General features: G+C 39.8%; 1 protein-coding gene across 4 annotated transcripts; it reads right to left on the reverse strand.

The window, feature by feature from the left end:
* Nucleotides 1-697: 697 nt before the first annotated feature.
* KEL (Kell metallo-endopeptidase (Kell blood group)) lies at nucleotides 698-23,266 on the reverse strand. 4 transcript variants are annotated; one of them, XM_075727975.1, is made up of 20 exons: nucleotides 23,117-23,153; nucleotides 20,778-20,919; nucleotides 18,220-18,251; nucleotides 17,898-18,036; nucleotides 16,233-16,436; nucleotides 15,509-15,633; nucleotides 14,442-14,588; nucleotides 13,277-13,339; nucleotides 12,095-12,283; nucleotides 11,553-11,698; nucleotides 10,187-10,310; nucleotides 9,567-9,677; nucleotides 8,362-8,460; nucleotides 7,736-7,813; nucleotides 7,188-7,291; nucleotides 6,416-6,526; nucleotides 4,285-4,352; nucleotides 3,887-4,044; nucleotides 2,952-3,047; nucleotides 698-1,659 (listed from the first exon to the last, which is right to left on the reverse strand). In XM_075727975.1, exons 2-20 carry the CDS (start codon nucleotides 20,818-20,820, stop codon nucleotides 1,483-1,485), a joined length of 2,214 nt encoding a protein of 737 aa, XP_075584090.1. In that variant the 5' UTR covers nucleotides 20,821-20,919; nucleotides 23,117-23,153; the 3' UTR covers nucleotides 698-1,482. The 4 variants fall into 4 exon arrangements, with proteins under 4 accessions (XP_075584090.1, XP_075584092.1, XP_009491088.1 ...); XM_075727977.1 differs by lacking the exon at nucleotides 16,233-16,436; XM_009492813.2 differs by lacking the exons at nucleotides 18,220-18,251; nucleotides 20,778-20,919 and having other exon boundaries at nucleotides 23,117-23,266.
* Nucleotides 23,267-26,646: the final 3,380 nt, after the last annotated feature.

The following is a 26,646-nucleotide window of genomic DNA, read 5'->3' on the forward strand; positions in this document are numbered from 1 at the left end:
TAAATCAAATTATTTTGAAGTATCATTATTTATTACTTGTGAAGTTCAGCTAAGAACTCCAGTCATGCTGGGAACAGTACAAATACAGAACAAAGAAACAACCCTGGTTATAAAGAGTTTGTAATCAAAGTAATTTTTTTCTCTGAAGCAAACACTTTATTAATATTTTAGTTAATTAATGAAAACAAAAATCTCTGAACAGTCTGTTCTTGGAAAATATTTTGCTGCATTGGTTAGTACTTGGAAAGGATTAACACAGTTATTAGGATTTTCACAATTTTTACAATTCTTACATTGATAATGGATGTTTCCACTTGCCATTACCTATTCCACAAACAATCCCCAGGCAGCCAATATAATAAGTAAAATAAAAATGCTCCCATAATTAAGAATAGGTTGAAGAGTATGCAAAAGGCAGGAGTATTTTGTATACTTAATAACTTTGGCAAATTTTAGAACATTGGTATGAATTTTCTAATTATCAGAACCTGAAATTGATGTAATTATTATGTTCAATTTCAAGTAGAAAGTAAAATCCTACAGCAGCTCTACTCCTCTGTTTGGATGGTAAATATTTATAAATGTATGGAGGATAGAACTTTTAGAGATGAGACAACCAGGTTCAGGATCCAGAGAAGTTCTTGGAATTCTAATTGTTCAGTCTTCAGAGACTTCTAGAAACCCTTGTGACTGTCCCAGACTCCACCCTCAACCATATCCTCAACCGTAAATGGAGACTAAAAAAAGAGAATCTTGTTGGAAAAGAAAGAAAGAAGAAAGACAATCTGTTCTCAGCTCCCAATCCCCCTCCCACCAATGGGGATGCTTTCCACTTTCCTTTTTTGTCTGTCAGGATGAAACAAAAACAGAACAGAGAAGGCCTTCAGTAACCTTCATTATTAAGTGACTTATCTTTCAGCCTAGAAGCTGAAGCCACTGAGTTTTTCCTACTACCTATCTCCATTTATTGGCAGAAGAAGAGCAGAGGATTCTTCCCTCTCTGGTAACTTACATGTGTGGTTTGCATAGCAGAATTTCCCTAAGAGCCAATTTTATATGAACAAGTCTTAGAGTTCCAACTTATTGCCCTGTCCATTCAACATGACTGTGAGGCTGCTGGAGTAGATGGGGAAATGCACTGAACAGAGGGACTAATAATGTAACAGTCCGGTTTACAACTCCTCAGAAGTTCTTGCCTACTAGAGACTGGCTAGTCATATTGCTGCCTTGGGACTTGCTGAACTCCAGAGTTGTCACATCTGGGACACAGTGCTGAGAGCGGTAGGAGGAGACCTTCTTCCCTTATGAGCTCAGTTTAAGAATTTTGCTACCATCAGTTGCTGAGGAAAGGATAACAAGAAAAGGAAGAGGAGTGAATAAGAGTACCATGTCACCCTAGGGGCCCTGAGAAGATGGCCCTACTTCCATGGGTCAGGCCTTCCTCTCCCTGGGGTCATATCTCTCCTTCCTTTTCCATGCAGATTACCAGATGTGGCACTTCTTGTCTGGGTTCATTGGGGATCCACTGGAACAGTGGAAGTGCTTGGCAAAGTCCTGGCTATTGCTGACAGGACCACAGACACGAAGTGGCAAGGGACTGTGCGGATCTGTGTTCAGGGAAGACTGTAGTTTCTCAGGATCCTGGTGTGCACACATTGCCTGAAAGGAAGCAAAACAGAAAAGTCAGTTTGGCAAAAGTCCTCATGTGAACAAGACTTAAGGCTCCTCATGCCTCTGCACACATGACTGAGGCTGCTGGAGTAAACAAGGAAACACACTTACATGGGTGCCAACAATGTTCAGATCTTTCCCTTCACCACCACAATTTCTATTTTCTCTTTCCCTAAATGTCTTTGTCCCAATTTCCCTACCTGACAAGCCATCTGCTCTTTTTCTATACTGTGTAGTCCAGAACTCAGGGAATTTAGACCACCCTGGAGTTTAGGCTCATGCAACCTTGGACTCCATCTAAAATAATGGTATAGATGTAGTCTTAGTGTCTAGATTCAGCTTCTTAAGCGAAAACAATGAGTGCTCATCAAGAAAGGAGAGCACTTACACAACATCCTATCACTACTCAAGAGATTGGGGGGAAGGTTATGTGACTTTACTAGTGTTAAACTGGCAATCCAAGTCTTCATTCTTGTGATTTCAGTCTTTATTCATTGACAAATGATGCAGTAACTGCCAGATAGCCTCTGAAATGCAAACCTTGCCATCAAGACCAAATAGTGTGTGATTTCAGAACTGCCTTCCTCCACACTGCTCTGACCTAATGTCAATACATGCACAAAACTTTTCTCTTTGCGCAATTACAGTGACTTAGAAGGGTGTGACTTTTCTGAGCACAGAAATCCAATGATCTATCATGAGGAACATGTGCACAACTATGCACAACTGCACAACTTTGCACAAATCCTCAAACCAGGTTCCCATAGGAATCTCGAACTACATGTGCATATACTTCTAAGTCTTTAAATAACATTCTAAACTCTCTTTTTCACTATCAGTCACTCAGGATGACGTGACATCTAGTTATTCACCATGACAGAGAGGTGGATGAAGGAAAGGATGGAGAGATATGTGCCTTTTCCAGTAAAATTCCACTTGCCATGCGTAAGATTGCTCACAACAGCAAAAAAGCTGGCAATGAAGCATGCTTTCCCTGACACAACTTGTCTGCTACAAATTAATTTTGGTAGATTTCAGAGCTTTGTAAAAGATATATTTGCAGACAGGCCTTTTGTTAGCTTTGAGATCCATAACAGGCTAGGGGTACTATATGTGAATTTCAGCTTTCTAAATAAGATTCTGGGTCTCCCAGAAACATCAGTCATTTCCAGTTCTGTGAAAAGGGGGAAAAGTGATTGAATATTGAGAAAGACAAACTGTAATAATGTGGAAGACAATGGAGAGTGAGAGACACACATGACTAGCCTAGAATTCATTACGTGAGCAAAACTGAGGTAGAAAAGCTGGTCATGTGAAAGTCCAGTCTTAGGTAAATCCTTCTCTTCTTTGTGCTTTTTCAGCCAATTCTTATAGGCCTGTGGAGAGAGAAAATTAATAATAAATCCCCCTTCAGATAGTGTCCCAAAACCATATCTTCTGTCAATGAAATATATCATTCTAATATATATTTTATAAATTAGCAAGTGTGTATCTCTCACTCTGAGGGTTCCTGCTGCTGGCCATGCCCCTAATAACTCTAAAATGGGAGAACAACATAGCTCCTTTGCTTCTCATTTCAAACACTACCACACACGTCATCATCATAGGAGAAGATGTGGTGACTACACTATGAAAGAATGACAATTACTTTCAAAGAAAGTCACAAATATTTGAACAAAAATTAAAGGCTTTCTACCTCCCAACATTCTTTGTGCAAGAATGTAACAAGTACCATCTGAGACCTAGAGGTCTCAGAGCACCCTGCACTCAGTGATTAATTAAACTGCTGAACTACTGCATCAGGAAATAAAAAATTCTCTCTAGACTAAGGTATTGCTGAAAACATTATGGAGTCATTTTACTACCACACAGAAATCTGGTTCATGTCTCAGCTTAGTTCCTCAGGTATAACATAAACATATAATAACATGCTTTTGTATGCATGACATAAATGGGGAAGTAAAGAAAGGCCCACCCCAGAATTGGTGAAGAAGTGGTCTTACATGGAAGTAGTGAAGTTATGAGCAAAGTGTGAGGAACCTATGTCTGGAATAGCAGAGGACATACAGGGCACATGCTGGACTGGCACAGGCATGCGAGAAATCTGGAACTCGTGCAGCATGCAGGAGAGGGATGCAGCAGAGCAATCTTGTGACACGGCGGTTGAGTTGTGTGGTGAGATTATGAGATTAGAGAAGTAAGTAGACTACAATACCTGGTAAGCGATCGTGAGCCCTCCAGTATCAGCTGTATTCTCCAACAGTGTAAAAGTACCATTGACCTTAAAGCCATAGCTTTCATACTGTTCAACCAAGCAGTCTATAGATTTCTGTAGTGCACTCCTGTTGCACGTAGGACAACCCCCAGGCAGCACTGTTGGGGGAAAAGAAAATCCTAGGAAGTAAAGGTATTTCTGGCATTCACCTGTATTCCTCACATTAATCACTGAGTCCTATTAGTAGTCAGCATGGCCTGGAATGGGTTTTCCTTAGTTTCATCTACCTTAATAATATATGTATATATTGATATAGGGACCAGGATTTAAGATCCCGTGAGGGAAAGTATCAGTGGGGACCTAGAAGAGTAAACAAAGACACCACAGCCAGGACCCACCATAACCATAGAATGTGTGAAGAAGTTCATGCGCCATGAAGACCCCGATGGCTCCGAAGTTCACAGCACTGAAAAATAAACATGAAAAGAGTGCTTTTGAAAAGAAAAAGAGGGTAGGTGAGCTTTCTTTATAGCCACTGAGCACAAATGTGGGCTGCACAGAAGCATTCTACTCTGAGACCACACAGAAACACTTTCTATTTATTGTCTCTCAGATGTGGTACACTTTGTAAAAATGCAAATACAAGCGTAAATTACTGTACCAATGCTTAAAATTGTACTATGGGCTTGCATTAAAGTATTTGTAGCTAATAAGCCATCATAAGAGTGAAGAGTCTGTGAATGAGATTCTGCCTTTATTCACTCTAATGACATGTATTGTTGAGGTATGTCCTTATTTACCCACTACTGGCTGAACTGCTGGACAAACAGTAACTGCAATGGTAATCATACAAAAGCAAGATAAGCAATCTTGCAACAGTTGTCTAATGAAAAATACATAAAACTAGCAAGGCAAATTAAAATAATGAAGGTTTGACTACAGTTACTCTAGTCTAGCATTGGTGATCTCGCTACAAGCAAGAGGTTGCACTAGAGATCTCCAGCAGTTCTTTCCAATCAGAATTTCTATGATTCTATGCAATGAAATTACAAATAGTCACACAAGGAAGAGTACACTCAAAATACATATATAAATATATAATATATATATATAATACAAATACTAGGAACTCAGTAGGAAGTGACAGGAACAGAACAACTCATCTTCTCTTAGGACTGCTCTTTCAGAAGCTCTGTAGCTGATAACTCATAACTGTTGCCCAGAGAAGTTGTGGATGCCTCATCATTGGAAGTGGTCAAGGTCAGGTTGGATGAAGCTCTGAGCAGCCTGATCTAATGAAAGATGTCCCTGCCCATGGCAGGGCAGTTGGACTAGGTATCTTCAAAGGTTCCTTCCAACCTAAACTATTCTATGTTTCTATGAATCTGTAACAGTTGTACTGCTTTGCTGACTTCTTATTTTAAAAGTTATCCTCATAGTCATGTGAATTGGCTTTTGTCAGTAAAGTTTAAATTTTGGAGCATCATCTGAGAAAATGCTATTGTGCCAACTCACCAAAAGCTGATCAAGTTTGACTTATCAGTCTACTCAAATGGGATGACAGTGAGAAAAATATATTTTACTAACACTGAATACACTGAATAGAAAAGGATGTAGGCATTTTTTTCAGAGAGGAAGAATATGGTAAGTGACAGCCCATACCACTAGAAAAAATATATTTTTTTTCTGTTATTTGTTTGAGGTGTCCTGTTCTTCATAGTGTAATGAATTCATTAAATACTGCAAGCACTAGATGTCATAGTGGTAGATCGCCATGGAGAAAATAATTACTTTTAACTGAAACATGTTTCTTTCAAACTTCAGCCTCTTGCCACAGTGTGAGCTTATCTTTCCATACAATGGGATTAGAAGTATGTATCATGCAAAAAAGGACATAAAATAATATTTTTACAGTCAACTATTTTAAGTACTTTTAATATCAGAATTGCTTAACAGATCTGTTCCATATGATGAGAGAACCCAGCTATAAGAGTATGGTCTATGGAAGTGTCATTGTTGCAGGGGAAGACTCAGAATTAAAAATCTGTTTGCTTATTAGAGAAGGTTTCTTTAAAAAAAGGAAGAGAAGAACTGTGTTTGATCCATTTGAAAAAGACTTCTGACAAGAAGTTGCTCTGTGAGGCTCCTATTTTCTCTGGGTTAGATTTCTATGGGTTAGATTTCAGGAATTCTTGGAATCTAGAAAATGAGAGGCAAAGGTGAAATGTCTTCTTTGCATTTAACCTACATGAGACTTCTGCCTCTTTGCTCTGGAGTAATATACTTGGCTTAGCTTAGTTTCACCTAGATTCTGATTTTCCTCCAGCAGAGTCAATGATCACACTCTTCCAGAATTCATAAGGCAGTGTCCATCTGGCTTTAGAAAAAGTTATTTTTTCCCACTTTACTGTGTCTTTCTGGGATGCAGTAAGAAAAAGGGGGTAGAGACAGACCCATTAAGATTCTTCCTGGAAACATGGTGCAGCCGCGGGACTACATTCAGCTTCCACCTTCGCAGCCCCTCCATACCTGGGAAACTCCATGTGGAAAAAAGGGCTGCGGAACATTCCAGCAGGAAAGACCACCATGTGGTGCCTTATTGAGTAGTATGAATGCACAGTCCAGGGGGACACATGCCAGCTAGAAGTAGAAAAAGAGACATGAGAGAATGTATTAACTCCTTATCTCATACCTTGCTCATTTCCTCCACTACGCTTGCAAAAATGGTCTGCTTAGTACAACTGTTAATATAGCAACAGCAAATGATGAAATTGACATTATCTAGAGTTAAAGGTGTTTGAAATAAACCTTCACTTGTTTACAGATGGTCAGAGCTAGTAGCTTAGCTTTCATGCACGTCAAGGGATTCACCCCCACAACTTCCCTGTCAATTAAGTCAGGGTTAGTAACCTCCTGTGAAGTCCTGCACAGAATACTCTTCAGGCAGCATAAGGTCCCAAGCATGCCTGTCAATGCTGCCTGCCTTCTGAAGCATCCTATGTCCTGCCTTTGAGGTGTCCCTGCCAGCATTCACATCATCACAGTGCTTTGCTGTTTGCTTTGCTGCTAAGTCCAGGAGAACCAGCTATCCCCCTTACTCAAGTGTTCATGGGCAAAAAAGGTTCTTTTTTCAGGGGTCTGGGGCTCCCTCCACAACGGTGGGGTTTTTTTGGTAGCATGAGCTTAGGCTGAATACAAAAGCCGCCAGATTCAAGGCTCTTCCAACCTCAGGTCCCTTCCAACCTTAGTCCATGAGTGTGTGATTCTGTTATATTTTTTCAGATCAGTATCTGACACTTACTTATCCTGTGAGTGATGCTGAAGGAGTTTCAAGTAGGAATTTTCCCTTAGTACTTTCAAGCAAGCCACCACATTGAGGAAAAAAGTATCTTCATTTATCTCCAACTGAGGGAAGAGACAGGTAATGTGACCGTCATAGGGCATGAGCAAGGAATGAATTGGACAGTATGAGAAAGAGAAAAGTCCCACGGGTCAAAAAAGGGTTCGTCAAAAGGCAAACCAATGGAATACTTGTGGTTTTTTCTCTCCCAGTTCTAAAGACCTTCAATTTTAGATATGACAGGAATGTTATCTGCAAGCCAAACAGAACATACAAGCAGCTCACAACCAATCTCTATCAGGCCAGCCACTCTAAATAGGAGACAGCATAGGCAACAATATAGAAGCAATAGATAAAGGTTCTCTGGGCCCATATGTTCTCAGAAAATGAACAGTAGGAAGTGTGCATTGCTCCAGAGGTCATAGCCTCTTTCAGCAGCAGACAAAATAGCAGTTGGTACAGGTAAACTGCCAATAATGAGGCAGGCATGTTTACATTATATAGCTCACATTCTGGTATTCCAGGTTCACTTTGTCAGTCTGGAGTATGTGAGCTGGGTAGCCAATCTCCACTTGTAGTTTGGAAACCTAAAATCATAATAAACAAACAAATGAATAAAAAGAAACATGACCAATAGGAGGCTTTACATTCTAGAAATCCTTTTAAAACTCTGTTTCTAAACTACCTAAATACGATCTGTGAATCAGCCCTTCAAAATGACAGCTACTGTGTTTCAACAAGACATCTTCTCTTGCTACTCTGCTTTCTTAACTCAATGACCTGAGGCCTAATATTGTTCTACTCTCTTTTTTTCTTTATAGAATTGTTTTCTGGCATTCAGCTTTATAGTTTTTAACCTCTCTAGGTGTATAAAACTGAATTGTATCGTAATACAATTAATTCAGAGTATCCATGGACACTGAGCCTCTCTGTGCCTACACATCAATGTATGACCATACGTGCGTGATGGCACTTATAAAACGACCTACAATTTTCAGCGTGTATAAGATATCTATTTAAGATTGTGCGTCTGTAGAAGCAGGTATGAATATGTGAAGGTGCAGGCCCCTTCCATTCCTTCTCCAAAGGCTTCAGGGAAAGGAAGGCCTCAGTAAATTCTGCCTTCTGCACACACCAAGACTTTAGCCTCTTGGCGAGTTTGTTCATCCATCCACTCCAACTGATCGAGTTGGCCATAGAGGGCATCTTGGATCTCAGAGAACATCTGCTCAGCCTGCCATGGAGAAAAGAACGCATGATCAGAACTGCAGAAAAACATTGTTCAGGCTTAGCTACCACCTTCCCAAGTTCCAGCAATTCAACCACAGATTAATTGGGGGAAAATTCCTCTTCTTGTGATGAAAGAAGAGATTTCAGTTTCTACAATGATTTAGGCTGAAGTTATTTGGCATCCAGTTGTTCCTCACAAGGCTCAACATTCTCTCACACACACGGTTTCATCTTGCCTCTCATGATGAGGGAAACATAATTCTTTTTCATTCAATCCCTGTTGGGATAGGAATGGACCAAATGATTGCCCCACTTTTGAGTGAAATGAAAAGTCAGTATCCACAAGTATTTCATGCTGGTGTCTCCTTTTCCAAAGTTATAGCAATCTGAGTCTCTCCTTCACAAGATTATGTTTTGTTCATTCAGCTTTGTGCTTCACTACATGTAGTCTTAGTTTTCCCATTAACTTTTCTTGGGGTTATTTGCTCTTGTCACTTTATACACTGCAAACTCTTTATAAAACCTGGTGCCTACACTAACTTCCTTCAAAAGAAAAAGGAACTCTGATCATCAAAGGAAAAGAAGGAAATCTTTTTTACACTGCAGGCAGGTGTTTCTTTTACTGTGGATCCACTCAGAATGTTTTGGCGTTAAATTGTTTCTGTACAACTGGTCATATGATGGCTTGGTGGCTTAATGGCTTTGCAATGGAAAATCTTATTTAAATATGTCAGATTGGTGATGAATACTGTTAATACTAACTGTCATTCCAGGCAGCACACAGAGGTTGCATGCATTTGTAGGGCTGTCATAGGTATTGGTGCTCCACAGATGACTTTGCTAGCAGTTGAGATAAAGACAATAACTGGTATTTTAGCATTGATTATTCTAGCAATGCCAGCAATCTTGTTCTGACATGCTTCATTCCCAAAAAAGGAGGGGAAGTGTGTAAGGAATATGTAAAAGTGTAAGGAATAAGTGTACAGGAATATGTAAAAAGGTATAAAACATACATGTGATTTTGCCTTGATACGGTCTTAAGTTGGCATGTCAAAAAAAGAAAGAGATGAAGCTGAGTTCTGCTTGGGGGTTAAGAGGATGAATACCTACAAGTTTCTTGGTCTGCTGAGGGAAAATTTCTTGCACGATCATCTGCCCTAGAACTGGCTCAAAGAAAGAGCTGGTATCAGTCAAGCACTTCCTCCAGCGCTCAGCTGGGTTCTGTAAGAACACAAAAAGAAATAGAGACACATGAGAGTGAGGACAAAGAGATAGGAAGACAGTAAAAAGATATGTAAACATGCAGTCAGTAGCATATACACTGCTATCTAAAAATGACAGCAGTGAATGATAAGTAATGTAGTTCCATTTAAGCTACCTCAGAAAACTTTAACCAAAACATTTATTTCCTTATGATTTACTCCACTTACTTTCACACAAGATGAAGATTCATATGCTAGATGAGAAAAATAAATAAGAAGAAAGGTGACCATCTATCTATTGTTCCCTACCCCATGATACAGTGCACTTAGCTCTAAAGTTTTGTGTCTCATGTCTACTCCCACATTTCTTTGAGAAAAAGGAAGCATTTAGTGGCCTAGTGAGAGTAGTTTTCCTCCCCGAATCTAAGAAACTCCATCCAGACAAGGCATCAAGAGAACATCAGAAGGTGTGTCCTAGGGTGTTCAGCTGCTGGGGAGGCTGAAGAAGATGGTTAAAGGCTAACTCACCATTATAGACCCCATTTTTCCATAAAGAATCTTAGATAGCTCCAGCCGTGCATCCTGGAATCGACTGTCAAGGGCTGGGGAGAGATTCCCAACCAGACAAACAATCATATAAATTTGAAGGACCCTGTAGGAAAATGACATTTAAAAAGACTGAAGATTGAAGGCTGGTCACTATAAACACAGAGGCATGGCAAGTGTCAGAGGAATAATTTGAGGCAGAGGAACCCTAAGTAACCTGAACAATGACAATAAAGTACTCTGAATGGGCTACACCTGGGGCAATCAAAGGAGGATGATTTGACATGAGTGGTAAGGGGTAGTCCTGCTGGGGCACAGGATCCTTTATGAGCAGCAGGAGAAAGAGCATTTTTAGGACTGGGTGAAACTTATTATAGAATATTTTGAGGGGTCTGTGGGATTCTGTGAGACTTATTATGGGATGTTTATGGGAAGGACCAAAGGCAGGGAAAGGGAAGGATCAGAGTGGATTGGGGAGGAACACATGTGGGAAAATGGAGAGGAAAGGTGGTAAGAGAGAATGGTTGAGCATAAACTTGTGGCTTGCCAGGACGTCTGTCTGACTGAGCCCTGCACATGTGCACCAGAATCTGTCCTACCTTATTAAATTCTGTTCTTAAATGACATTCTACTTTCTGTGTGTGGGGATGGGACTGGATACTGCAGAGTCAATGAGTCTGAGAGTTGACTACTGGAGGGATTTTGGTTCAAGTTAGCTGCTGCAGAGAGCAGGGGTCTGAGAGTTGGGTATTGGGGAGACTAGCGGTTTGGGCCAGCTACTGGAGAGATCTGATTGTATACGCATGTTTGTAACAGGAAGAGACCAGAGTACCAGCAACCAAAGTAGGGCTGCAAGACTCAGGGGCTCATATATCCAGGTGCCAGCAGCAGTGGACACAAGGGGATCTGGGGCCAGCTTCTGGACAGACTGAACATCTAAGACCAGCTATTGGAGTGATCCATATTGTGTGTGTGTATATATATATTCACTAGTATAGACCAATCGTGATCAGCTGCAGAGGAGGAATAGGATCAGGCTGTCTGAGCTGTTCATGTTTGTATGAGTGCTATGGGTGGGTGGGTGCCAGTAAAGGCACTGCTCCACCTTTGTTGATCTGTGTGACACATATATTTATATACATATGTAGTGTGTGCATGTGCAAGCCTATTGGGGATATATGCTAAGTATTAGTGCTGGCTAAACCTGTGGATATAGAGCCACAGCAGCCTTGCAATTGTTAGACCACTGGATTCAGCATCCTCTAACACAGATCTCTTTAATTTATGGTATCTGAAGTTAGTATTTCTTGAGGCATGAACAACTACAACCACAGATATTGACTCCTACCTTTCCTTGTGCCACTGTTTGATGAGCTGTGACATGCCTCTTAAGTAGTCCATGTCATGAACTGCAATTGGCTGAGAGAGGTTCATTGGCATAGGATGGAAGACAGCCTGGAGACATGACAGCCAGTCAATAGCAGGTGCCTTTTCCTAGAAAAAAACAAAGCTTACGTGCTGAACTATGAACTATGTGCTGACAAGAAATAATAGGGAAACTGGGATAGTCTTTCTATACTGTTAAGAGATACTTTCAACAAGTTAAACTGCTTTTACAATGTGGGTATTGATTATGGTAGAAAAGGAGAATTAATTTTTTTTTTAATTGAATTAGTACTGGGGAGGGCTAATTGTTGTGGGCCTGAAAAATCCAACTGTTGTCAACAAAAGACTGTAAGTTAATAGGTTATTTAAAGCTCAACAGGCTCCAAGTGTAAGTTGCAAGGGAATGGCATCTAAACAGAGTGTCTCATATCTCTTTTGATCCAGATCTTCAGAATGTGAATGTCACATGTAATTGTGTCACTCAAGTTCTTAAGGCATAGATACCTGTAGCTCCCTAATGGTAGTGCGAAAGAACAGCATCCCCCTCTGCTGTCTTTCCTGCAGTGGGGTGACAACTCGCTGGAGGTTAGAGATGAAGGACAAAGTAAGGGAAAAGGAATCAGAGGGACCATCCTGTGGCCCTCCAAGTAGGGCCCCCAGTTTATTCAAATATGAAAGATACACACGGAGAACCTGCAAAACAGAGCATATAACCAGTGGGAGAAACATCACTGAAAATTAGTCACACCATTCATCCATCCATCTATCCATCCGACCATCCATCTTGACTGTATTAAGCTTCAATCTTTCAAAACCACTGCAGCCCCATCCCTAAAACTGTCTTCACTTCAACATCCTTATATAATTCTTCATATAGAATACAGTTTGCCAAGTACAGCTCCTCTCTCAATGATGATCACTGAATTCCCAAAAGGTTATTTTTGTCCCAGTTTACAATTACATTAAATACCAGAATAATTTTAGAGATGTAGGCCTGCCATCTCTGGAGTCAAAAGAGAGAGATGTACTGATATAATGAGCCAGTATTTTTGATGGAGAGAAAATGCCAGCTTCTTGCTTCTGTGTTCATGAGGTATCAAAGGAATGCTTGTGATGAGTAGACAGGCTTATTTTTTTGAGGACTCTTCTGAAAGAGTCAGAGTGAGAAACTGAAATCAACTCTGTTTTTATAAAGTTCAGAAAAATGACAGATCTGTGATGAAATTAACTCTGTTGCAGTAACTCCCAAGGTCAAAGAGCTTGTTTCCCCAGCTTAGGTTAAAACATTTTAATATAACTTTAAAAATGCTAGCTACCCCTCCCCCAATACAGAGATTTTAAGTTATAAAGCCTTGCTTTGGACAAGAACTTTTTTTTTTAAACATTCATTCAAGGTGAAACCTAGAGGGAAGCCCAGGTTCATATTGCTTAGCAAATACAAATTAAAACTATAACATTCTGTTTCTACACTAGAAGTTTTAAACCTGGCATCTAAAAATGGGTTACATTTTACAAACTACCTTTTTGGAAAAGTAGAGAGTTTTGTAAAGAATTCCTTCTGGAGACTTTTTCAGAGGTCACTGACCGTAACCCATGGAAACAGACCACTCTGAAGCAGGAGGCAATTCAAGGGGATCCCTACACCAAATAGCTATTTTTACCTTTCTTCAGCCTCTGATATGTTACCTCAAGATAATTTTTCTCTTTGAATTTACTCTCAGGTGGCATCTCAAACTCAGGATGGTCAATCTGCAAAAAGGAGTAAAGGAAAAACATCTCGCTATTTCCAGAAACACTGGAAATGTGATAATATGTTCAACAGGCTTTGTTAATTTCTGTGTCACAGAATTTGAAAAGTTGATAAATTGCTTTTACTTTTGGAAAATGTTTGCTAAGTAATTTTTGTGGATCTATCATATTCTGCAGCTCATTTACAAGCTCATTACAAATCTGTGGTGATTGATATTCAAATGTAAACCACAATGTTAAATATTTGTACATGGTGCACTGGCTTTGCCTGGGATAGAGTTAAATTTCTTCATAGTAGTTTGTATGGGGCTATGTTTTGGATTTGTCATGAGAAGTGTTGATAACAAAGGGATGTTTTAGTTATTGCTAAGCAGTGCTTACACTGCATCAACACCTTTTCTGCTCCTTACACGGCTCTGCCAGCAAGTAGGCTGGGGGTGCACAAGAAGCTGGGAGGGGACACAGCCGGGATAGCTGACCCCAACTGACCAGAGAGATATTCCATACCATATCACATCCTACTAACACTGAAAGTGGGGGTAAAGGAGGTTGGCCAGGGCTGCCATTGCTTGGCAATTGGCTGGGCAGTGGTTGGTTGGTGGTGAGCAATTGGGGATTTTTTGCATCACTACTATTTTATTTAATTATTAAACTGTCTTTTTCTCAACCCATGAGTTTTCATACTTTTACCCTTACCTGAACGAGCAGCTGTGTGGTGCTTAGCTGCCTACCCAGTTTAAACCACAACAGTGAGCTGCAAAATTCATAGTACACTATGTGTATTAGACACTTAGCACTTAAGAGTCTATTATTGTACGAGTCATACCCGTGAACAGAAGAAGAACCAGACCCTTCCACGATGAAGTACAGTCTACACTGTCCAGCAGAAGAGATCAGAGTAAGCAATTTATTTTTCCTCACCTGCTCATTTTCCAGAAATAAGTGCTTTTTATGTAATAAAATCAAGAAGTTGACTGAAATTTAGGAAAACTTTCTTCCAAGAACATAGGCTTAACTTGAGCAAGCCTGGGTCTCATGGGCTGTGGAACTGACTCTTTATTCCCAGTGCTTCTTGGTAATTTTCTTTCTTTAGTCCACTCACCTGAATAATATTGGTCTTGAGGTCAAAAGGACTTGGTCCCACATGGACTCTGAAAAAGGGAAAGGTGCTGTATCTGCCCATGAGAGTCTGAAGAGTTTCATTAAAATCTTTTGCTTTCCCCACACCTGTGATATTCCATCCACCAACCTAGAGAGGGAAAGAGAGAGCATGACAGCAGGTGAGAAAAACACTTGTTTGATCTGTATTTACAAAATCTTTTTTTCACTCCTATGAGCTCAGGCATTATGACAACTGAGAAGCAACAAAGCAAATAACAACAGGAGAAACTCATGAAGATTTCTACATACCCTGTTGCTTTAAAATAACCTGTCACTTTCACTTAAGCTAAGCAACGAACTGTAAAATGAGACAGGGAAAAGAAATTATCAGCAAAACAAAGTGTACAGGAAAAAAGCAGGAGAAGAAGAAGAGACGAAAGAGTTCTCATTTTTCTAAAGCCATCTAGGACAACCAGCAATCAGGGATTACAGGTCACACCTCCCTGGCAAGCAGATTCACAGGTGGTCCTGCAGTCACTGTTCCTTCTGCTGGAAGGTTCTGCATACTCCTTGAGACAGGACATAAATGCCCTCTGCTGGCAGGAAGATGTACAACCCTCCCCAGCACTGAGAGGAGTCTCCCAGAATGGAAATTGAAGCATTTTCCTCTTTAAACAAGCTTCCCTGAAGCCTGGAGTAATGGATGGCCATCAGATCTCAGACACAAAAATTTCATCCATTTTGCAAGATGTTCCCTGATCTGTAAGTTGGATCCTATTGAACTGGGCTTCTGAGATCCCTCTTTGCAGTCTTGGTTATTGTACAGTCCTAAAGTAATAGGTGAGGTCATGAGGAAAGATTCAGGTACCTGATGTCAGAAAATCAAATCTTGAAACAGCATTTAAAGCTAGAAGATTTATCACTTAGAAGTTGTGCTGTGAACCATGAGCTTATTTCAGGGCCAGATGCTAGCAAAATTCCATCATGTAGCACCATATGACACTAACTTCACACTTTTCCCTGAAGGAATTATCTTCTGGAGGGAGAGGAAATAGCACAAACATTCACCTGATTTAGGAGGTCCTTCAATGGTTGAGCTCCTTGGGATTCTATCTGTTGGGTATCCATGCAGGAGCGATAGAACTGGATTGCTTTCTCCTTAGCTGAGCCTCTTATCCCAGACTGTGGGCCTTCTGAGAAAAAAAAAAAAAAAAGATGGCAAACTACAAAAGTGGTGAAAAAAAAAGTTGGGGCAGTATTAGAGCAGAGAAAGGTTGTGAGAAAATATTACACTACACTTTGATTCAGAACAATTTAGTAAATATATCCACACTTCCCACAGTCACTCAAATCAAGAAACCTGCTAGTGCCATGACTCTTCCTGAGGCCAAATATGTGAGTTTCTTTGCAGGGAAACAGGAGCATAACAGGAAGGTGGTGCGTTACTAGGCTTCAGTCCCACATGGAGTCAGGACACATGACCAGAGTGCACATTCAGACAAGCACAGCAAAAATGGTCTACTTTTACAAGGCAACAGGAAAATGGTTTGGGTTGCTGTCAGAATTTTGAAGTGTGACTTTCATCTGTTACACTTCACAAGGGGAACTAACATGTTTAAAATGCAGCTATTGTAATATGACATGCTCAAGAATAAATCTGTACCTGTAATGATAGAAGAACAAAGAGACTGGACTCAGTCCCTCTTAGGAGTGATTGTGCTCTCAGTTATTAGTATTCTCAGCTCTGACTGAGGAAGATAGTGAAGGTAACACACCAATCATCTGTCCCTACCTAAAAGGCTTTTCAGGATCAACTGGTTTTCTTCCAACAACACATCAAATACATTTAGTGATTCTTCTGTGGTTCTGCTTGACTGTTTGCCTTCCCAGCTGCCACAGGCATATTTGTAGAAATCCTCACAGGGGTCTACAGTGTCATTCCTAGAATTCAGGATTCTGGCCAACAGTGTAAGACCCAGCTCGACGTCACAGGATCCTGGGCAGGAAGTAAATAGGAGAGAACTGAGCAGTGACAGTGGAGAGTGAGAACAACTCCAAACAAAAAATGAGGAGTTATCTGAGGGACATTTCCCCTGAAAGATTTATTTTTGGTACAAACTCTTTTGCTTGCAGAGTGTTGAATTCCTTGGAAGTTTTTGCTGAATATGGAACAAAGTGTGTTCTGTCTTTCACTTCACAGGAAGATTGTCTTTACACTTTGTAAGGGACATTCTTTAAATAAAGGACAGGTAGTCAGTCCAGAGGTGGTGCCCTCTGTTCATACTATCTAGGCAGTCACAGGTTGGATTGTTCTGCCTTCTCAGTGTATTTTCTCTGAATCAGACACATTTGGCCAAATGATAAACAAGATGTAATTGATGGTGTCAATGCATGAAGGAAAAGAAGTACATAGCACAGGGAAAGTAAGGAGATAAGGTTAAAACATGGAGGGAGATGTTCAAGCATGGAAAACATTTCTCAGCAATTACATTTGTTAAAACAGGACAAAGACTTTCTAGTATATCTTGCTTTGATCTAAAACCCCCTTTATCTAAACTGCTGTGAATCACTGGGTATGTGTTCTCATTTTGGTTCAGTGTCTTGTATCAACATCAGATCAGATCTATTATTTACTGAAATAAGCCACTTGTATATCTTTAAGATTTACTTACTTGTAAGACTTTCCATACTATGGTTTCAACAGTTGATATGGGAGGAGGTAGGCAGAGTGGAAATAGACAAGATCTAACTAACAGCTTTTCCTTGGTCTCTGTAGTGAATGGTCTCCAGCACATAACAGGGGGTAAAGAAAAATGCTAGGTGAAGAGTCAATAATGTTTATTTTGGAGCAAGGAATGTCTGTATCCACCAATATAAATGCACCTTCAGTACTGAGCATTCTATATGCATAAACATCTACACGGATCATTCTGCAGATAGGTGTTTAGCAAATTTGAAAGGCAAATTAATATTTCTGGTCTATGCTCACAGCTCCCCCATTAGCAAGAGTCTATGACTTTTCTTTCTACACTATGACTACACTGGTCTGTGCTAGAAAACTAGGACTAGACTTATTAAGTCAGAGATGGAAAGGTGGAGGAGGAGCTCCAAATGTCAGATTCAGTCCAGTTTCCTGGAGGTGACTACAGACAGAGCATGACACGATGATAAGATGCAAGACAATATAATGATGCTCTTCCTCAAAACTGGGCCCAGGCATATTAAATGGCAGGCAGAGGGGTAGGACAAGTGTGGGGATCTCTCCCTACTATGACCCAAAGAAGAGGCAGAACAGGATATGGTTTTTACAACTGGTGTTATGATTCTTTGAGATTCTGAAAGTCTGATTCTTAACACAGATGTTAAGCCTAATACACAATGGAGGCAGATAGGAGAGAAAGGGGTCTTACAAATGGGGTGGATGAAGAAGCAGGGAAAAGGATATCCCATATTATACCTAGACCACAAGTCATCATGATGTAGGTGATAAGCAGTGTAAAGCCAAGGAGAGTACTGAGAAGTGTACACAGAAGTAGGCTTTTCCCCTGAAGGCATCGTTCTTTCTTTGCACCTGTTCTCAGCTCCTGGTCACAGGTCTGAAGAGAGAAAAATGAGACAAACAGAAAAAATGAAGAAAGAAAAATTCATATTAAAGTTAGCACTGGTCATATACTCCGTCTTGCACCTAATCTACTACAAAATCACTCACAGGACTAGTGTGAGAATACCAACAGTTGTCCAAGTCATCTAGGTGACTGTACTCCTGGGGGCCTTCTCACCTCTTTCATTTCCTTGGCTTTTCCAGCTACAGCTGTTGTGCAGTGTTATGAATTATGCATCAAAAAGCCAGCTTGCCGTGAGGAGGCCTGTCCCTCCATGGTTCCTTCTGGTTTATGGAATCAAGCATATACTTCCTGAAGATATCAAAGCCTTTTTGAGCCCATAAAGCTAATAACAGGATGGCTAGGACTGGTGGTTCTTTATTCTGTTACAGTCTGGCGACCTGAGTACTAATTTCAGATCTCTCCTCAAGAAAGAACTCCTGCATCCTACACCCTCTAGTCCAGTTCAAGTGAGAGAAAAAATTTGCCCTATTCTAAAAACTGCAGTAAGCTGTAAGTCACAGAGAAGATCTTATATACAGACAGGTTTTATATCACTTAAATTTAGTTGTGTTCATAATCTAGGTATGTCTTTTTAGTCAGTGGAGAAGGGTAGGCACCTTATGAGTACAGCTTCTATTTAAGACATCTGTCTTAGGATGAGCTGAAGCATCCTCCAGAGTTACCTGTTTTTTTCTGCATTGACTGCAAAGGCAGCTAGATTATGACATTATTATTATATTAGGATACACCCCTAACATCTACTTGCATAAAGTTAGATAAAATGACATCTACTCTGTGTGTCCACTGCTTCTGCCTACTTTGATGTACATAAGACTGGAGAACAGCAGATTACAAGAGAACAGAGATCGTAATGAATGCTGGTAACACAAGGAAAAAATGAAAAGTGGAATAACTGAGTAAGAATATATAGTGAGGAAAAGGAGGCAGAAGGGAAAAAAAACACAGAAGATAATGGAAAACCTGGGAGGATGAGTGATAGAGAAGAAATAGTATAGCAAGGAAAGAGTAAATCTCAAAGGTGTGAAAGCTGATGGAAGTGCTACTTTGAGAGCCTGACATGCCAGTGTCAGGGCCTGGCCTGTACTGTCCCCACAGCTTCAAGTTTAGCTCCCTATACTCAAGCCTGGTTCTCTGAGAAAAGAAAGCTGTTTGAGAAACCTTCACAGGCCTTGGAGCTCTTTGAGAAAAAGCTAGGAGCAGCCTCGGTGGAGGTTCCCACTTCTTCACTTGGGAGCTGTTTTTTGCAGCTCTCATGCATGATCTCCATCTGAGCTATGCTGCAGCAGCAGCCATGCCTATGGCTGGCCATGTACTCCATTGATCTGGATCCTGACCTTAACCTACAGGCTTGATTCTGTAGGTTTGACCTTGGATCCCACTCCTCACAACGGACTTGCCTGGCAATCTACACTCTTGGTTGACCCTGGCTACTGTCATCAGACCTGCCTTACCCCCCTAATTCCCATACTGTGGGGGTGCAGCCCTTGCTGGTAAAGTCATTACTTCTTGCCTGCTTTGTCATGACACTCAGCTAAACTGCATTTATCACCATGCTCGGTATCTATCTTCTTTGCCACAAAAACAGAAAACATAGATCTTTACAAAAATCACAAGAAGAAATGAAGCAAAATCCTACAAGAATTAAGCACCTCACAGCATATACCCCTTCACCCGAGGAAAGGCTAAGGAAAAGAATGAGTTTGCTGTTAATCATCTTGCCTAATATACTATGTACAATTCCTGTACAAAAATATTAACAGAACAGAAAACACAGAAAGAAAAACAGGCCTCATCATTTTACATCTTTCAAACATGCATTTTATTCAGTCATTAACAGAAGCCTCTCAAAAGCATATGTCAGCTTACTTGACTCATGGAAATTGCTAACAAGGTTTAAATACCTAACTGCTTTCCTCCCTTTAAAATCCTGTTCTCCTGACTTCTTTAGGCAGGATACAGAATAACGAAGTGGAGAGCAAGTACATACAAGTGCATCCTGGCATTAAAAGGTGCTAGATACAGAACATGCCCATACCGGAAAAGTACAGCGTAGGAAATATAAAGGAAGAAATCCAAATTCCTTTCATAAGCCCCTGTAGTAAAACACTTTAGCTTTTACTCCTCAAGTAGAGAGTAAGTGTCACAACCTAACAGTATAGCAGGGAAGTGAGCAAAAGAAAATTTGCTTGGCTGAAAAGGAAGAAGAAAAAGTATTCTTCAACGTGCAAGTCCTCATCTCCTACCCTTTAGAAGTGAGTGAATTATTTACATTAACAATACTCCTGAATTCTCTATTGCAATAGACTTCTTTTTTTTCACACTGAAAATCTGTCCTATTCCTACTATGAAATATTTATAGTTTTACAATTCTTTGGTCTCATGTTATGGAGGACATCTGTTTCTCTCTTTTGAGTACTAAATGGCATGGCTGTGGAAATACTAACAAGAAATTTGTATTTCAAGACTGTCACTGCAATTTCTGCCAAACTTCCGGTTAACAGTAGATCTATATTTGGCCTATATATTATGTTTCTTTTGAAATGGAAAATGCATCAAATAATAGATTTTTAAAAATCTGTAAGAGAACTAGACTGTCCCCCTCAAGACTCCAATGTGAAACAACTAGAGAAGTAGCTGGCTGAGAACAGCATACCCCAAAACAATAGCATACCCCAAAAGAAGAGACAGGGGACTGGAAATTGGTTGTGTACCTCTACTTAGAAACTGGATTAAGGTCTGTGTTATGTGAGACATAAGGATAAAAAGTGTTCTTCAAACACTTCACCTTCCATAAGGAAGGTCTTTCTAATCTTGTCTCTGTTACTGGGGCTGGATTTGAGAGAACTTGTGAACCTACATAAACAGAGAAAAAAGAGGAGGGCAGTCATACTTAGTTGTCCCTTATATCTTTTTCATGACAACAGCTTAAAGAAATCTAGACAGACAAATACGTGCTCTTTCAGTACTCTTATAAAGATACTGACCTGGGCAATATCCCAGTCAGATTCTTTATCTAGTATGAACTTTATTTTATGCCACAAATGGACTAAGTGGTTCACAGAACACAGGCCCTGAAATACAGGGCCCATCCTAGTTCAATGATCCTTGGTCAAGGAAGTGTGGATTTAACTAGATGGAACTGGAGGTGGGATATAAAAACTTTCAGGGCACAGGATGCAGGAACATTATATAGCTTGCAGGAAGTAGAAGCACTTTATTGCGGTATGTTTTGAGGCTTGGTTGCCTCATCCAGCATGCTCCATATAAAGAGACAAGTGAACAGTTTGAACAAGCCTGTGGAAAAGGATAAAGAGCCTTTAATCTCTGACAGCGCTTGTCCATATGGGCCTCACTTATGAGTAAGTGAGAAGAATGATTAGTATTTGTATGAAGTTGAAGATGAATGCAATTTCCAGTACAGTTTCAGTTTTTTCATGCTCTTCTTTTAAGAATGTGCAAGTGCTCAAATTTAAATGGCTTCACTGTAGCTAAGTGAGATCAAATGCCTGTAAAATCACTAAAAGCTGACTTCTAATTGCCCTCAATTATAAAATGAATAATTTTGAATGTATGTACTATGTGAATCATCTGATTCAAATGTGAGCATGACTTAGATTAGCAGAATCTTGACAGGTACTGTTATCACTAAAGCAAGAACTGTTTGATGCAACTAAGCCAGCCAAAGAATTTTATTTTCCTTCAGCATCTCCTTTCTGTTTGTGAGCCATTCCTGAATTCTGCAGGGAGGTTGAAGTTCCTCTGCCTAATTCTTCCTCACCTTGCATTTTCCCAGTGTTTAGTGCTGTTGCAGAAAAAGAAGCATCTAACTTTTATGAAAATAAAGTAAATTAAAATAAAGAGATCAAAGGCAGGGAGAATTTGAGTTATTTTTCATAACTATTTACCAGACAATTTAGCGGAATTATTTTTCAGCCAGTAGATTATTCAAGAATTACTGACTTCAGCTGTTACCCAAATTGTGTTTATCACATTAGTCATGTGGATGACGTGTTTTGAGACTAATGCCCCAATAGTCACAAAAATATCAACATTTTCTAAAATTTATCTTTTGTCAGCAAATCACTTTAAGCACATAAATTGAGCACATTAAATGCCGTTTGAGAAATAGTATTTTAGCCTGTGTTCAAAATATAGTACCTGCTAACTAAACAGAAAGTTTGCTAAATTATATTCTGGACAACTAAAAGTTTGAAGCATAACTATGGCCAAGAACTATTAAAAATTATGATTGTTGTCTGATCTTTATCACACAGAAATATGAGAACAGATATATAAACCAAACATTTCTGCAAATTTTTCAACCAGAAAAATGCAGACAAGATAAAGTGACCATTTGCATTACAACCATAGCTTTTGCAACACTGAACAGCTCTCAACATAACGAAACATACACATTTCTTTTTTTATATTATTTAGTAACATACAAAACTTTACTTATCTCTATTTTCCTTGAATGTTTTGTACATTTTAGCAACCCTGAGCTAACAGTTCAGTGTGATTTGTCTGTAAATATGCAATTAACACTTTACTAGTTATTTATATAAGACATCAAATCAGGAAAAGGACATCACACTACATGGGGAGCGATTAGGCTTACCATGTTCTTACATTCAGAAACCTATGTTATGTTTACCCACAATTATTTGTGGGGAAAAATTTCCGTGTTTCTGCAGTACTGTTAAGTACTTTCTTAAAATAATTGGTTGAAAACATAGGTATACAATATAAGATGCAAAGAATCATATTATTATTATTATTAATTGGTCAGTGCTTCAAACAGATCTGAATACAGCCTCAGAATGGCCATTAGGATGACTAACAGGAAGGGCAAGAACCCCTAAATCTACACACCACATCCCATATCATTAATTCTCAGACTTGGACAAGACCCTTCTGGATACAAACTGTCAAAAACTCAACTGCTCCAGTTCCCTAGGGCAATAAGCAGTGTAGCTGTGACAGTGGAAAAAAAAGAGAGGGGTGTAACAAAGGTACCTCAGCAGACTGCAAGACAGACCCATTTCCTTACCTCTGGAAGAGTCCTCATCCTTGTCACTCAGCAGGCTTTGCTCCTGTGGTTACCACAGTTGTCAACTCTGTTTACTTGTTTACTATCAGTCTTCTGTGCCAAGACACACTGCTAAGTTCAGAGACAATCTCTTCTTCCCAGCTTGGCTGATTGCTGTGGGGAGGAGAAAAGAGAGGAAAAGCTCTGAGGAAAACGCCCTTAAGGAAAATGGGAGGGAGGGAAATGGATGCATTTCTGCAACTCTCCACCCACCTTCTCTTCCTAACACCTGTACTTCCCATAAAACTATATTTTTTGTTCCCTTCTGCCTCTCCCTGTGACCCATGTGTCTTTCTGTCTCTTGGAACTGCACTGAAATATTTTTGAACAGAAGTATGTGATTCTCTGTCTCCCCCAGCCTCTTCTCAACTATTTGCTGCTTCTTTTCTCTCCAACGGCCTTACTATCCTCCCCACCCAACAAGCCTGTTTTGGTCTGATATTCTCACTGCTACTAGCCGTTTCAACCTGCTGTTCTGGGGCCTGGAGGCCTTTGCCTATTGCAAGATAGTGTCAGTTATGGATCCTAGTGCTCCTCCTCCTGCAAAAGAAAGGCCAGTGTGATGACTTTCTTTTTGCTCTCTCCCATCTGCATCCAAAAGTTCATTCAAGGGGTTAACACAAATCCACTTCTGATTCTTTTGCATTAAGAGGCATAAAAGAAATCATTCACTACTGATTCTATTTACAGTTTTTCATTGCTTCTCAGGTGATGGCTAGCCTGTGTGTCTTTACTTCCTTAAGGATGCATATTGGAAATATTTGGGAGGGAAGTTTCTCTGCTTTGAGGACTGGGAACCAGGATCACTTCCCTGAGACAATGAAAACTGAGTAGTGGATATTGGAAGTTGAGATCTTCTCAAAGTGGCAGCTGGGAGCTGAGAGAAATGGTGGGGACCAGTTGGACCAGTTTGGTGTCAGCTTCCAAAATGACTGAAACAAGCAGAATACCAGGACAGAACTGTTTACCTTCCCACCTTGCTAGTCTCTCAGGGGACTATGATGTCTTGGTTCACTAGGCTGAAGATAATGAGATATCTGTTCAGTTGTTCAGAGCTTCCCAAATCTTTGGTCTCTCTCCTAAAGTCCAAATCTTCCCACCTTCATGAATCTGATTTTTTCCCTATTCCTGTAGTGCTTGCATAATTTCTTAACATCTTTGATTATACTGTGACAACAGACTTCTTATATGGCTGAAACCAGTTAGTTACTCCCAGTTCTTTTCTACCCCTCAGGTCACTGGTAGCTATATATTTCTACATTTACCAAACAGCTCTAAATACTGTAAAAAAGATCCTTGTGTACAGCAAAAAAGGTCCTTGCTGACCTTTGTTTTCTTCCCTTCAGCTTAACATCAGACCAGCCAGGTTAGCTCAGTTGGTTAGAACATGGTGCTAATAATGCTAAGTTCACAGGTTCAATCCCTGCTTACTGCAGGGGGGGTTGGGCTCGATGATCTCTCAAGGTCCCTTCCAACCCAAAGCATTCTATGATTCTATCAGAATCCAATTTGCAAATACTTCTTGCATAAATGATTGAGATTTGACTTAGTGGAAGTAACAAGACACTCTTTTGGTAGTCACAACTCTTGCATCACTGAGGGGAGCATTACTGTGATCCACACTGTCCAACAGATACAGAGGTGCTTTGTTCATTGTGGCCTAAATTAATTTACAGCTAGTCAAATTCCAAATCTTTGTGCAAACTGAGAAATGGGAATATGTAACAAAATTCAGCCCTTATAATCCTTTGTTTCAACATAGCTTTAAGTCTTCCGTGTGTTTCTGCCACCTTTGCCTTTTGAGCCATTTCCACTCTTCCGTACTTTACACCTTTTCTCACAATAACTACAGTTCTAGTACTCTCTCACAAATGCTTTTCAGTAGTTGCACTGACAAAGAAATGGTATGCAAAGGTGTGTTGCGACCTGACTAGGTTTAACTATAAGTGATCTTACAGTGGAGATATATTTGTAAACTGACTGGAGAAATTTGTTCACGACAATATGCAGTTTATTTATCAGTCTTATCTATGTGTCTGAACTCTTCCATCTCCATAATTACAGAATCTAACAACTCCCAAGCTTTAAGTAATGAAGTTAATTTTACTTCTGTTTTCTCTAATGAACACTATCTAGGCTTTAAAATTTCACTGGGCAAGGAATTTATTGCCTTTTTATTATAAAATGGCTATGATAATTCTGAACACAATGTAATTTAAATTAAAGCAAGTAATAAAACCTTGGCTGAAGTATTCAGTTTTAAAATGAAACCTGATAAGACCAAAAAAGCCTTTTGGTCAATTTGCCAATGGGATATGATTGGCATTAACATGGTTTCATGAGCCAGTATCTTTGAAACAGGTCCTCTACTTCCTCTTGATTAAATGTAATTTTATCACATAATTTGACAAAATGTTACATTGATATTGCCACATCATATGGATTGTCCCCCACACACTGTCTGAAATCACTTTGAATGTGTGTATGTGGACAATTTTTTCCAGAGCTTGTAAACTAATCAGGACACATCTTGAAAAGTAGTTGGATCACAACTTCATTATAAATGTGCACAGAATGTTTCAGGAAATAAAATGCACATCACTTTCTCAGTGAAGAGTGTGGGTCTTTGAATTAGTACATGTTTCAGTGGCGCTGTGATGCTGAGAAAGCTGTCTTGCAAGATCTGGCATGGAGGTGATGTTCCCTCTCCTAAGTCATCACAAACCATAGCAACGTATACTGGATCTAACAGACACTACTGTAGGTTTCCATTGGAAGAGTATGCTCCTGAGTAGCATTCTGCTGCAACAGAGTTTGTTAAATATTTCAGTAGGAAAGCTGAACTCTTATGGAGAGAATCAAGTTGGTAAAACTTTTATTTATTCCAAAATTCATGTCTGTCTTTGGAGAGAATGTGGATTTATTTCACATAGATGCTTTCTCTGTGCTTGTGCTCTGAGGTATCCAGGTGTAAGACATATTTTACCCAAGATTATATGACCCACATTTCAGAAAAATCTGTTTGACTGTGGTCATTAGCTGAAGCTAAGTAATTCAGACACTGTACTTGTGCACCTTTTCAAGCAGAATTTCTTGCATCTATCAAGAGTAAGGACAGAGCACATTTGCATCTGACAGTAATAAGCCAGGGAAGCATATCTTACATTTTCCACACTACCAATTAGATATGGAAGTCTTACTCAGGTTAGGTGCCACAGGACAATGTTATGTCTGTATATGCATTTAAGCCTTGAAAAAGGTTTACCTTGGAGCAGATTGCATGATGGCAGTGTGCAGTCCGATGTGTTTATTGAATATACAGCCTGTAGAGCTTTGGGGATCTTGTGAGCTGAATATGTAAAGTATTCATGTATACAAGAATACGGTGCTGTATACATGCAGTTGTTTTTTTCCTGCAGCGCATAAGTTTCTTCTAAGACACCTTTATCAACTACTGAAAGTGAAGACAAAAAGCTTCCCTGTAAACTTTT

Source organism: Pelecanus crispus, chromosome 1 (genome assembly GCF_030463565.1).
Source record: "Pelecanus crispus isolate bPelCri1 chromosome 1, bPelCri1.pri, whole genome shotgun sequence".
In the NCBI taxonomy this organism is placed as follows: Eukaryota; Metazoa; Chordata; class Aves; order Pelecaniformes; family Pelecanidae; genus Pelecanus; species Pelecanus crispus.